This window comes from Quercus lobata, unplaced genomic scaffold (assembly GCF_001633185.2).
Source record: "Quercus lobata isolate SW786 unplaced genomic scaffold, ValleyOak3.0 Primary Assembly Scq3eQI_73, whole genome shotgun sequence".
Lineage (NCBI taxonomy): Eukaryota > Viridiplantae > Streptophyta > Magnoliopsida > Fagales > Fagaceae > Quercus > Quercus lobata.
Genome location: NW_022154703.1, coordinates 717,318 through 731,185, shown reverse-complemented (window position 1 = coordinate 731,185; position 13,868 = coordinate 717,318). Strand labels below are relative to the sequence as shown.

The 13,868-nt window shown below is 34.6% G+C and overlaps 2 protein-coding genes across 2 annotated transcripts; both read left to right on the top strand.

Annotated features, from left to right (window-relative positions):
• Positions 1-481: 481 nt before the first annotated feature.
• On the top strand, positions 482-4,976 carry LOC115972785 (chaperone protein dnaJ 50-like). Its single transcript, XM_031093037.1, has 10 exons — positions 482-690; positions 794-856; positions 938-1,004; positions 1,100-1,159; positions 2,424-2,474; positions 2,593-2,673; positions 3,142-3,254; positions 3,476-3,593; positions 3,795-3,921; positions 4,367-4,976. Exons 1-10 carry the CDS (start codon positions 575-577, stop codon positions 4,468-4,470), a joined length of 900 nt encoding a protein of 299 aa, XP_030948897.1. The 5' UTR covers positions 482-574; the 3' UTR covers positions 4,471-4,976.
• An 873-nt stretch (positions 4,977-5,849) lies between these two features.
• LOC115972784 (tyrosyl-DNA phosphodiesterase 1-like) lies at positions 5,850-13,305 on the top strand. Its single transcript, XM_031093036.1, has 16 exons — positions 5,850-5,974; positions 6,084-6,266; positions 6,379-6,594; positions 7,850-8,062; positions 8,321-8,381; positions 8,886-8,962; positions 9,057-9,314; positions 9,809-9,898; positions 10,052-10,186; positions 10,550-10,699; positions 11,585-11,688; positions 12,022-12,075; positions 12,158-12,248; positions 12,591-12,671; positions 12,794-12,944; positions 13,011-13,305. Exons 1-16 carry the CDS (start codon positions 5,960-5,962, stop codon positions 13,106-13,108), a joined length of 1,977 nt encoding a protein of 658 aa, XP_030948896.1. The 5' UTR covers positions 5,850-5,959; the 3' UTR covers positions 13,109-13,305.
• Positions 13,306-13,868: the final 563 nt, after the last annotated feature.

Below are 13,868 nucleotides of genomic sequence, written 5' to 3'. Positions count from 1 at the left end.
TAAATATTATTGCATATTTTGAAAATCTAACCGTTGAATTACATGTTCTTTATGCTCTTAATACACATGTCAATTTTTGTGTCAATCGAATATTATTTACTATATAATCTATAATCTTATATTTCATGCATAATTTTAAATTACAAAAACTTACAATTTAAAAATTTATTGATGACATAGCTATTAATCTTTAATTTTCTTGAAATTTTGCAAACATGGAAGATATAAAAAGAAAATATAATCCAATGGTGAATTTGTCAAAATTCATCTCCAATAAAAAGATATTGAGTGAGTTTGTCGTCTAAAACTACAATTAATTTTGTAGCTAAATTTTATCCATAATTTTTTCTGCTCATGGAGCTAAGGGAAGATTACCGAAATGCCCTTTTATATAGTATTTGCTTATTTATTTTATTTAATCCAAAATCTAAGGGTCTTGCACGTGGTAAGCAGAATATTTCGTTTTAAATTAGATTGTCCAAACTTTCCAAAGTCTAATATAACGGAAGCATTCGACTCCATAGAGTCTCTGCTTCCGAACCCAAAAAAAGAAAAAGAAAAAAAGAAAAAAGCAATGGCGGCAGCGATCCGGTGGTGCGCGGTGGTTTCAGCCGTGATTCTGTTTTCTCTTCTCATTTCTCCATCGACTGCGATCTACTGCGACGAAGACGATTGCTATGATCTCCTCGGGTCAGAGCTCCAACTGCAAAAATTCTCCTCTCTGTTTCCCAATTTACCCCTCCCATTTTCTCGATTTTACTTCCTTACTAACCTAATCTTCGCCTGTATGTAGGGTTACGCAGAGTGCTAATGCTTCGGAAATCAAGAAAGCTTACTATAAGCTATCACTCAAACAGTGAGTTTCCATTAATTTCATTCTGTAAAATTTTAATTTTTGTTAAAAAAAATTTATATATTTTTGTGGTTTAAAATTCAGTCACCCGGATAAGAACCCCGATCCGGAATCGAAGAAGCTGTTTGTGAAAATTGCCAATGCATATGAGGTAATTTTGGATCTTGGATTATTTGTTGATTGCTCTTTGAATTTGTAATCTAGATTGTAAATGCTGAAACTTGTTTTTTGGATTCACTGTTGTAGATTTTGAAGGACGAGGATACGCGAGCCCAATACGATTATGCAATTGAACATCCTGAGGAGGTAATACATTAAAAAAAAATGGAAATTTACTTAGTTTTGTAATGCTGAAATAGACCATAATGTTGTTAGCATTTGGTATACAATAAAAGTGGTATCCATGGCAAGGTTGTGTTAGTGAAAGCGATGTTGCATTAATCACAACTTGTCTCCTTAGGAAGTTGTGAAATTCGCCTTAGGAATGAATTGGGTGCGAGGTTGTTTTGTGAATTGGGATGTAGAATTGCATGCTTGGTTCTTATGAATAATAACTCTGGAAGATCAGTAGAATTAGGTGCATTGGTGCAGATTGCATTCTCTTAGTACGCAACTTAGCAATAGAATTGCATGTTTTGGTAGGCATTATTGTTGAATACTTGGGAACAACTGTGTGCTAGGCAGGGGCGGAACTAGAATTTTATGAATTGGGGACCAAAATGATAACAAATATAAAATTGAACCAATTTAATGGTGTCATACAAAAAATATGAAGAATTTGGAGGGCTAACCATATTTCTTTTGAAAAGTTTATGTAAATTTAGGGGTAAAAAGCTAAAATTTGAGAAGTTTGGGGGGGCTCAACCATACATCTTTTGAAAATTATAGGAAAATTTAGTGGTAATTTTCTAGTATTGGAACCCATTTATAAGTGGTTCTGCTCCAGGTGCTAGGTCATTTTGTGAATTGGATTGTGAACGGAGCTATGAATAATAAAGCCTGAGAAATCAATTGAATTATTCCTGCAACATTGGGGATAGGTCGTATATAGACTTTCAGCATAGGGGTTGATTTACTTAGTCATATATATAGTCTGTAGCTTAGTGTGATCATACTCTGTCCATGGAGGTCAATGGTACTTAAGGTATAATCTTATAAATGGCTGCTAGATGAGCCTTAAAAATTGCTGAAGTGCAAGGGAGTTGGCATACTTAATTTAGCATTAGAACTTCTCCCTAATTAACATGTCTCTCTTTCTCTATGAGTTAATTGAAAATCTGTGTGATGCAATGGTCGTCTTACAATTAGTCAAGGAACTGACACAATGTGTTGTCTGTTGGTTTACAATTTTGTGTAGACTTTTGTAGTAAGTCACTTTGGTTTGTCAAAGACTATTTATGGTACAAATTGTTTTCTGGTTATCAAAGATGTCCACTGTATAAGCATCGATCTTCCTCTCAACTTGTAGTGTGGATGAACAGTTCGAGTTTCCCACAATTAGAATATTAGAATTATTGAAGTTTACATATTTATGTAAAAAACTATAACTGTCATCGTTTTTTATTTTCAGGTATTTTACAATACAGCTCGTTACTATCAGGCATACTATGGTCACAAAACAGTGAGTACTTTCTTTATTTATTCTTTTGGTATCTGAGTGTTCTGCCTGGTTTAAGAGAGATTAAGGTTTACAATTCATTCAAATTATCCTCAAATTGGTTTATGCATCCACTTGCTAGGATACTCGTGCTGTCCTTATTGGCCTTCTTCTAGTTCTCTCAGCATTTCAGTATCTCAACCAGTGGACAAGGTATAATCAGGTACTGTGATATATCAAGTATTAAAACATTATACTACTTATCAAAACGAAAGTATTGAAACATTATATCATATGCATCTTAATGTGAGATTGTTTGATGGGTTTGATGAATGTTGATAGGCTAGTATTGCTAACAAAACTTGAACTAATCTGAAGTTAATACATCATTACATTGTAATACAAGGATGATGTTACTTGTCTAGAGTTCTACAAAAGCTTTTTTTCTTGTCTGTACTGAACTATACTGCTAGCAGTGGTGATGGTCACCATTTGGACTAGAATCTTTTTATTTTATTTATTTATTTATTATTTATTTATTTTAAGCCTGTAGAATAAGAACATTTCCTATACTGCAGGATATTTGCTTGGATTTCTCCAATGTTTTTTCATATTTAATAATATCTCATAGAAAAGGCTCAGAGTAGTCCTCTGATATTCTAGTACATAACTCTTCTAGTTCTTGTTCTAGGCTATTGAAATGGTCAAGAAGACGCCTGCTTACAAAAATAAATTACGAGCCTTGGAACTTGAACGCAGTGGAGGAACAACAAATAAGAAGAAGAGTAACAAGCAGATGAGCAAGTATGAACTTATTTTAAAAGCTTTTTGTCTGTCATATATGATTCCATAGATGTCATTTTCTTGTATTGACAATTGTCCATCAATGTGGACACTTTATCCTTTCAAACTCTCCCATGCTCCTTTTTTAGAATTACTTTTTTGGCTAATCCCTATTATTGGGCTTTCCATTCTATAATTTTCAAACTATGGTTAAAACAAGGTGAGTTTTGTTCTTATAGCAGGAAATTGGAAGAAGATTTCAGTAAAGAACTTGATCTGCAGATAAAAGGAGCTGAAATGCCCTCGGTCTGGGAGCTTGTTGGTGTCCGTTTTGTACTTCTACCTTACACTATTGGAAAGGTTGTGCCAATGTTGTCATTCAAAAATATCAGCAACTCTGATTGTGTATTATTCAAGCATAATGATGATGGCTATATTTTCTTGTTGATCTATTTCTCTTGTGGTGTTTCTGCAATTAGTATTTGACTTGATGCTGATCTTAGCCTAAGAGTTACGGAACATGAATACTGATGACTACTTTTTTTTTATTATCCAATCCAGCTATTATTATGGTCAGGTTGTTGGTTCTGGAGATACAAGGTGAAGAAAGCTCCATATTCTTGGGAAGATGCCTCCTACCTGACACAAAGATCCCTTGGAGCTTCTCTTGATGCGTGGAAAACTGTTGGTAAGTTGAATTTAATTCATTTAACCTTATAATGGATCGGGTGAATATTGTTGGGTTAGATGGTGGAGCTTGATTTTTAGATCATATAATGCATTACATTCTTTGCTGGGCATAGGACTAAAAACTCAATTACAAGATCTCATGGTTATATTATACAATTAGATGAATTTATCAAACTTCTATACCATCTATCATTTGTTTTCCTTTGACCATACACACTGAGCTTTTGGCCACACAGCTTTTGGAAGGTTGCTAAACTAATCAAAACCTTTGCATTCTATTTATGGAAATGGTTAAGAGTTGGAATTTCCAGACTTATGCATGCTAAAACTCCTGCACTTGTGTGGTCTAGAGGTTCCTCATAAGTTAAAAAAGAGTATTATTATTATTATTATTTGATCTTGTTAAAAGTGTACTACTAATTAATACTTGGTGTATTTATTAGATGATGCCACAAAGGAAGATCTTGTTCATAGACGTTTATGGGAGAAGCCCAACTTGGAGAGCTACATGTCTGAGATGCGGAAAGAATCAAAGCGCAGACGATGAAAGATTTTGAGGCCTTATATGATACTCATGACACAATTTTGATAGAAGTAAAACCTATACAAAATCATCCACAACTGTACTAAGATATGAGAACCGTGGGTTGGTTTATAGGAAAATGGCAAGAGTAGGATCATTGTTGCAAACCACCAAATTAGCAACGTGTGTATGCCTTGAAATACGAAGTCTAGACTCTAGAGGTGAGCTTATATGATTGGTTTGTGGGTCAATACTATAGGCCTTGAAGTAGAGTTTTTCAGACTGGTCTTATCTCGGAGGCCTTAGGGACTTTTTTGGTTTTTGCTGTTGTTTTTGTTTTTTATATCTATGACCCCCCAAACTAATAATTTCTCAAGTAATTTTAGAAGGAAGAGAGGAGACCCATCAGCAGTTTGTAGAACTCGAAAACCATTTATTTATTTTGACAGGAACGTCTAAATTTATTGTACTGGCTAAAATAAAGCGACATTGTATTGATCTCAAAATTGGCATTCTGCATTCCGGATTTCCTTCCAGCTTTTATTATGGTGGTGCCTTATTCTATTTTTGGATATATTGATAATTGGGGTGGGGAAATTTGAACCTGGATTTTGTTACACCTTTTAACCGCACTTGTGTTGTATCTCAATTTTGGGTTGGGAAGATTTAAACTGGGATTTCGTTACCTTTTAAGGTTTTAACTACACTTTTGTTGTATCTCAATTTTGGTTTATCAGGGAGCCATCAATCCTACTGCGCGATAAATTAAGTGAGAAAGCAATTGATCTGAACAAATTCTTAGAAAAAAAAATTTCTACTGTTGGTTTGTGAAGAAAAAGAGGGTCTAATTTATATTAACTTGCATTTTTAATCGTACCAAACATATAAAAAATGCGAGGATGAGATTGGAAATTGGCAATACGTTGTACGTATTGAAAACACAATACACAACCAAAAGTTGCCGTGGCAAGAGACGGTTTTAGTGAAGTGTTCAAAAATCTAAGCATAAGCACTTGCCTTTCTTTGGGCTTTACAACTTATTGTTAGGGAGAATTGGATTAATGCTGTCATAGAAGGTGATGTTAAAGTCTGGATTGACAGTGGTGAACTAGTCCATTGTTTATTAGTACTATTATTTGTAATTTTCTTGAATTAAGCAAATTTTTTTCCAAGGCAAGTTTAGTTGGATTAGAAAAAATCTTAATTTTGAAGCCCACACTCTTGTTAAACTTGCTGTTAGGCTTAAAAGCCATTTTTGCTGTTATAAAATTGGTGGTTATCAAAAATAAAAATAAAATAAAATAAGGAAAAAGAAAAAGAGAAGAAAAGAAATCATGAAAACGGTGCGTATAGTGGAGTAAGTCTTATTATGTGCAGAGTCATCTGCTCCTTCCTGGATTCTTGAAATTCTCTACTCAGTCTTAACACTATTCCAATTTCCAAAACCCTTTCTTGTTCCATTGTCTTTGCTCGCTCTCATGTAACCAAATCATCATCATCATCGTCGTCATCAATGCCTCAATCTCAGGTCCTTCTCTTTTCTTCTTTCAATTTCAACAACTAATACCATATTATCTATCTATCTATCTATCTATCTCATTCAACATTTCCTTTTTATTTATATTCTTGTTTTATAGATTGGATATTTGGTTCCGCTAACTCAAAATCTAGACCAAGAAGACACTTCAATCCCAAAGCTCTCTCTCTCCAAAGGCCCAAATGTCATTGGCCGCCACAATGTTCCCATTTCAGACAAGAGGCTCAGCCGCAAGCACCTCACTGTAACCGTTTCCACCACCGCTTCTGCCAATTTGTTTGTGGTAACTAACTAACTAACTAATTAACTAACTTGCTGACTAACTAACTAACTAACCCCTAAAAACCCATCTCCAAAAACTTATGATTCATGCATTGTGTGGGTTTATTTTGTAGGAGGGTTCGAATCCCATTGTGGTTAATTCTGGGAATAAGAGAAAGAAGCTGTATTCTCAAGACAGCACTACCATTGTTGATGGTGATGTTGTGGAGCTTATTCCTGGGCATCATTTTTTCAAGTATGTGACATGGGCTGGTGACAAAGGAGAGGAACCAAGTTTAAAGAGGTCGCGTCAAACATTTGACAATGTAGCTTTGACAACAAAGTCACAGGTGGGTGTCGTTAAATTTGTTTTTTCTGTTTAAAAATTTTGTCTTTAAAATAGAAAGAGGAAAAAAAATGAAATGATGTAGACAGAGCTGAAGCAAGAGAATTAGTCTACCATGGAAAGCCCAATACTATGTTGAATTGTGTGTTACAATGAACCCAATGAAGGATATGTCATATGAATGGGAATACAATAGTCTTAGTATTCCAAATGATATAATGCCAAATACTCTAGAATCTAAAGGTTTTTTTTATTAAGTAGGACCAAAATTGAGTACATAAAATGTTAGTTTAGTAAAAGTAAAAAAAAAGATGAAGTGGCTATAAAACTCAATGGACAAGAGGTACCAAAGAGCGAAAGCTTTTGATATCTTGAATCAATAATTCATAGAGATGGGGAGATTAAATAGGATTTGAATCATAAAACGAGAGAATGATGGATGGAGTTGAGAAGTGTATCAGGAGTATTGTGTTTACTTATAATACCTATTAATTTAAAGGGAAAATTTTATAATATTGTTATTAGACCAACTATGCTCTCTGTTAGTGAATGTTGAACCGTTAAGAATTAACATATTCATAAAATGAGTGTAGATCAAATGAGAATGTTGAGATGAATAAGTGGAAATATACAAAAAGATAAGTTTAAAAATGAGGAAATTCCCTTAAAGATAGGGGTGGCCCCTATTGATGAAAAGATGAGGAGAGTCACTTGAGATGGTTTCTTCATGTTCCATGGAGAGCGATTAATGCACTAGTGCGAAAAAATGAGTTGCTTCAAGTTGAGGGATCGAAAAAAAAGAAAAAAAAGGAAGAGGAAGACTACAAATAACAGTAGTAAAAGTAATAAAAATGGACATGTCAATTAAGGAAGTAACAAAGAGTATGATTTTGGATAGAATAAAATGATGGAAAAGAATACATATGGCCGATCCTGACTAATATGTTGAGTATCTATAGCCAACCCCAAAAACTTTGCGACTAAGAATTAGTTGTTAATGTACAATAGGCTTAGTATGGTAATCCTAAAACCATGGTAGCCCATGGTTTTACAAAACTACTGTAAATCATGGTCTACATTATTTATGGTAATAGCCTGACATATATTGATATTCTAACATTTGTTTTGTTTGATACATGCATTTAGTTCATGCTTTGGTATTCATTTGCTTTGTATGCTAAGAAAAAATTGGTTAACAGGTTGAACTCTGTTATGGGAAAGTTCTTGCTTCATTTTACTGTTTAATCTGATTTGTATAGGATGAGGTGAAAAAGAAAAGCTTAGGACAAGGGAGTGGCGTGGAGGTTGAAAATTATGGGAAGTACAATTCTAAGGGAGAGAGTAGGGAGGAGGCTATCCGTGATTTTCGTGTTTCTAATGACAAGTTACCTTGGACATTTCGACTTTTGCGAGTGAGAGAGCTGCCAGCTTGGTCGAATACCTCTTGTGTTTCTATTGGGGATGTGATTCAGGTATTAGCACTGTAAATTTTAATGATGCATTCTTGCCCTGATTTATTCTGTAAACTTTATTATGTTTAATGTTATTATTGTCTGTTGAGATTGATGTTACTCACTTACTTGTAACACTTTAAAAGACATAATAGATTGTGTATAAGATTAGGATATTCATTATATGGAGTGTAGGAGAAATGGAGCCACGGAGTAGCTGATTGTTAAATTGCTTATTTTTCTTTGTTTTAATCATTTAATTGCTTGTATTTTTGGTAGGGGGATGTTCTCATTGCAATCCTTTCAAATTATATGGTAGACATCGATTGGTTGTTACCAGGTGAGTTCTATTCACTTTGGTTCTCACCCTTGGTTTAGTTCCAAATTCCTCTCTGTATGAGCTGGATGGGTTCAACATCTTTGACTAGCAAAAACCTGTTGAGTGCATAAATTCATATAAGCTGAATATGGAAAAAATGAGTGCATTTTTATGTTCAAAGATTGCTGCTACTTTCTCTTGCTGTTTATGAATTTTTTATGAGTATTTGTTCTGCTTCTTTGGGTTTCTCACTGCTTGTTACATTGTCTTAATGGATGTATTGCCAATATTATGAATGATCTTTTCTTTTAGATCCTCGATTCTTTGAATTAATGTGATGCTTTAATTGCATTTTCGACTGTCATCCGTTCTTTGTGCAGTATTTTAAATCATTATGCCATTATGGGCATAGTTCCTTTTTTATCGTTGGCATGACCTATAATCATCAGCTTGCGATTTGCATGCATTCTTAACTTTATATAGTGATGCCTTATTATTATTATTGGATTCCTTTTCTTTATGTAGCATGTCCAACACTTGCAAAAACCCCTCACGTGTTGGTTCTTCATGGGGAAGGTGATGGCACATTGGATCACATGAAGGTTTTCCTTTGTTCTATTAATGCCAATTTCTATTATACATTGAAGGTTTAATTTGGGGACATGGACAGTAATATTAGTAATTTTGACTGTTTAGAGAAAGAAGCCGGCAAATTGGATTCTGCATAAACCCCCCTTACCTATTTCATTTGGGACACACCATTCGAAGGCCATGCTTCTTGTATATCCTCGGGGAGTGAGGATTATTGTACATACAGCAAATTTAATATATGTAGATTGGAACAACAAAAGCCAAGGTTTGTGGATGCAAGATTTCCCCTGGAAAGATCAAAATAGTCCAAGCAAAAGATGTGGATTTGAAAATGACTTGATTGATTATCTCAGTGCCTTGAAGGTAAAAATACATGAAGCCTGTTATGTGGAAGATGTAGTCCTAATGGCTGTGTTTGCTTTCTTGATCAAATGTTGTAATATTTCTCCAGTTGTATTAGATAATATTGCCCTGGAAGTGATGCCATGAACCCCTTTTTATATGCCTACATCATGGGCATTTTTTTTTTTAACATATCTGAACCGTTTGAAGTGTTAAGCTTTCTTCTGATTGCTTGAACTTTCATTGATTTCTTGCTTTGGGGGATTGTACTTGTTACTGATCTCAGCTTGTGCACTTTCAAAAACTTGCTTAGCTAAGCACTTTTACTTTTTTTAATTTTATTTTTTTCCCCTACTAACCCATGGATTCGGAATGTAGGCTTACCTGTGAGAGATTGTGGATAAATGGTGCTTGATTGAGATTTTTGTTGCTTCAAATTTTATACTCTTTATATATGCCACTATTTAGATTAACCATAATAACCTTGCTTTTTTCTTTTGGTTGACTGTTTGTAGTGGCCTGAATTCTCTGTTAAATTACCAGCACTTGGAAACTTCAATATCAATCCAGCTTTCTTCAAGAAGTTTGATTATAGTGATGCAGCGGTATTATTTTTCTTTCCCTTAGTTTGTCAGTTTTTTTCCTTTTCTAAAAAGGCATTCAATTCTGTTGGGAGGATATAATGTTAGAATAGTGTCTATATGTGTGTGGCATGCCATAAAATGGGGGACATATGAAACTACTTGAACAATTTTCAGGTCAGATTGATTGCTTCTGTCCCTGGATATCATACTGGTACCAATTTGAAGAAGTGGGGTCATATGAAGCTACGAACTGTTCTCCAGGAATGTACTTTTGATAAAGATTTTAAAAATTCCCCACTTGCTTATCAGGTATAGTTAGAAATCTTTTTGACTGGTATGATGGTCAAATGGTAGTTGATGGTGGATGTAAATGCTAATTGCTTTCTGTTAGTAGGTGAAGAAATAAAATAATATATCATTCCGTTTATCTAAGTTTTCTTTCATTTGGTTTCTCTCTTTATTATGCTGTTTTTATCTGGACCTGGTATTTTCATTCTATCCTCTTCTGCTGAACTTTTACGTGCATAATATTTGCAATGGATCTTTCAACAATGTTATGGAGTAATAGTGGTGATTGGTTTCTGGAATGTATCTTTCACAGTTGAAAAGCTTAGCATTATGAATGTCATCCATTTTTTGAGGAATTTTTCTGATTGTACTGTGTCACTGCAGTTCTCTTCCCTTGGTTCTTTGGATGAGAAGTGGCTGGCTGAGCTGACTTATTCAATGTCATCAGGCTTCTCAGAAGATAAAGCACCTCTTGGTCTTGGACAACCACGTATTATATGGCCCACTGTGGAAGATGTCAGATGCTCTTTAGAGGTACTACTGAGTAGGTCTTTCTGGCAGATCTTTTGACCATACCTCGAAATACTTGCCAGATTATAGTTGTCTTTCTCAAACTTTACCAGGTTTTGGACATTGGCTATTGTTGATCATTTGGTTGACTCAGCTTTTTAGGTAGCAGGTGTCATGCTTATAGCTAAAAGACTTGACACCTTTATGAAAATCAATTCTGAAAATGTTAAAACAACTTCCTTAGTGGAGGTAAGGGTTGACCATAGATAAAAGTAACTGGTCATTAAAGTTTTAGTAAAATCTTATAAAACCATCCTAGGATGCTGACACAGAAATGTGAGTGAGGTGATGAACCCGTTTAAGCCAAAAAACTCTGATTTTTTTTTTTTTTTTGAGTGATTCGTCTCCCTTCAGAAATATTGCGAGTTGTGTTATTTACCCAAAAACGACAGTGAATTGGTTTACCTACACCGTACTTTTCAGACCACAATTTAAAGATGTAGTAGCAAAGAAGCAACATGTCCTTGAAATGAAATATTAGCTAGAATGAGAATATTAAGATGGATAAGTGAAAAATAGAAGAAAAGATATGATATGAAATGATGAAATTCATTTAAAGATGGGGGTGACTCTTACTGATGAAAAGATGAGGAATAGTCGCTTGAGATGATTTGATCATGTGTAAAGAAGACCAATTAATGAACTCACAAAGACCGAGTCAAGTTGACTTGAGTTGACAATTTCATTTCAAGAAATAACTGCCGAGTAGAAATGAAGCAGCCTCAAGTTTCTCATGTCAATTTGAGAGTATGCAATCCATATTAGATTATTCTATCTATCCACTGCTTACATTTTAATACTTTTGAGTGTGGTTTCATTTATTTATTTTGTTCTTTCCTTCTTTCCCAGGGTTATGCAGCTGGCAATGCCATTCCAAGTCCGGTAAAGAACGTGGAGAAAGAATTCTTGAAGAAGTATTGGGCAAAGTGGAAGGCAAGCCACACTGGTCGCTGGTATGTATATCTCATCACTAGAGACAGTTCAGACCATCAAAATGCTAATTAAGGTTGTATTTTTTAATTGAAAGTCTAGTAGAATGAAACTTTTGTCAATTGCTGTACTAACTTGTATTATGTTATTCATACCCATTTACTAAAATGATAACCAAAAAACAAAATCATTTTTTCATTTTTGTTATCGTAGATATGTTCTATTATCTGACACAACAACTTGTAGTATTTAGTGTTCCTACTTTGTATTAGAAAACATTAGCCCTCACCATTTTTTTTTGTTTCTTTGAAGTATTTTTAATGACTAACTTATAATCATTCTTTTCAATGTTTCAGTCGTGCAATGCCACATATAAAGACATTCACCCGGTATAATGGTCAGAAACTCGCGTAAGAGTTCATGTTATGCCTATCTTTGTGCCTGTTTTTATATTTTGAGCATCAACTGTGAACCTATAGTTTTCTGCAACAGTTGGTTATTGTTGACTTCATCAAATCTTAGCAAAGCTGCCTGGGGAGCTCTTCAGAAAAATAATTCTCAGTTGATGATCCGTTCTTATGAGGCATGTATATCAATAATATCACTATCTGAAATATTAGTTTTGATCTACACATATAAAGTTTGTACTGAATATGAACAACTTCATTTTAAAACTCACCTGTCCCAATCTGTTTATCTTTGAATTAATGTTGATATTACAACTCATAATCCCATGGGATAGCATGATCGGCTAGAAAACACGCCTCATGAAGTAGAAGTCACCAATTCAAATCTTCTCTTCCCCCTCGGGCCAAAGCTTTAAAAAAATGTTTATATAACAAATCATTGAATCTTTTCCTACTCTTTGCTCCAACTGAAGGGTTGACATTGTAATTCTATGGTTTCCTGTGTGTGATACTTTCAGCTGGGAGTGCTATTTTTGCCTTCTTCTTTTGAAAGATATGGTTCTGGATTTTCTTGTACAAGTAATGGGGATATAAAGGAGGTAATGGCTATATCCTGGCTTGTGAGTCTTTTAGTCATCTGAATATTTAAACATATCGTATTACATTTAGATGGTTATTGAAAGAAGAAACATAGCCAAAAGAAAATTTCTGTGAGTTTCAGGATAAATGCAGATCATTAGAAAATTCTGAAGTACGGAGAACGAAACTAGTGACTCTGACTTGGCAAGGAAGCAGAAATGCGGACTCTTCATCTGATGTAATTCCATTACCTGTGCCTTACGAGCTCCCTCCTCAACCATATACTTCTGAAGGTATGCTCTGCCCCTCAGCCATTGCTGTGCTTATGCGGGTCTCATCTAACTTTATTTCCTCTGCAGATGTACCCTGGTCTTGGGATCGGCGATATACCAAGAAAGATGTTTATGGTCAAGTTTGGCCACGACAAGTACAGCTTTATACTTTCCAAGATTCCTGACATTCTTAATGTATATATACTAAAATTCCTTCATTACTGGGTGCTCTTATTTTTCTTCACATATTTTCTTTACTGTGAATATTAAATGTGGTCTAGTTGCATGCCTTTGCACTGTATTAGATGAATATTTTTGAATATTTTAAAAACATGATTTGATGCATAGATCCATATGAGCATAGAAGAACATGATTTGTAAGCTGCAAAACTTGGTCAGAGTTATTTTAAAAAAATACAAGTGATCTCAACAGTGTACACTTAGGTCTTGTCTAAGTTCTCAGTAAGGTGTGGTCAAAGAAACGTGGATGCTTTGTTGTAGAAAATGCAGAGGTCCTTATGTGTGGTTTAAAATTCCCAGGGTATTTCTTTTATATGTCCACTACTATCAGGAAAACTAATGTCAAATTGCCCAATACAATAGGATAGAAGGGGATTAAGTGACTGGTTTGTTTGTTGTGGTTGTATTGCTGACAAAGAACCCACAATGATGGGCTTGGTTTACCATATGAGCATGAACGAAAATTATGTTTGATTTGATGAGCTTTTCTAGTTAGGAAGGCTAGTTACTTGTTCCTCATATGGCTGATCAACCACACCCGCACTTGTCTGACTCGGAGCCACCCAATCTAAAATCTGCCGGCTCCGAAAGTTGTTTTGGTCAACAATGAGTTAAAATCAACAAAACCCAATCATATCAGGTTGAATATCGACTTCTCCATACGGAAATTCAACAAACTTAATCTGTCTAAAGAGCATTTCCCAA

Excerpts from the sequence above, each read along its gene's own strand:
- LOC115972785 (XM_031093037.1), top strand. The coding sequence starts at position 575 with ATGGCGGCAGCGATCCGGTGGTGCGCGGTGGTTTCAGCCGTGATTCTG. Across the intron at positions 3,255-3,475 it reads AGTAACAAGCAGATGAGCAA|GAAATTGGAAGAAGATTTCA; the intron begins GTATGAACTTAT and ends TTCTTATAGCAG. Across the intron at positions 3,922-4,366 it reads TGATGCGTGGAAAACTGTTG|ATGATGCCACAAAGGAAGAT; the intron begins GTAAGTTGAATT and ends TGTATTTATTAG.
- LOC115972784 (XM_031093036.1), top strand. Across the intron at positions 6,267-6,378 it reads CTTCTGCCAATTTGTTTGTG|GAGGGTTCGAATCCCATTGT; the intron begins GTAACTAACTAA and ends TTTATTTTGTAG. Across the intron at positions 12,249-12,590 it reads TGATGATCCGTTCTTATGAG|CTGGGAGTGCTATTTTTGCC; the intron begins GCATGTATATCA and ends TGATACTTTCAG.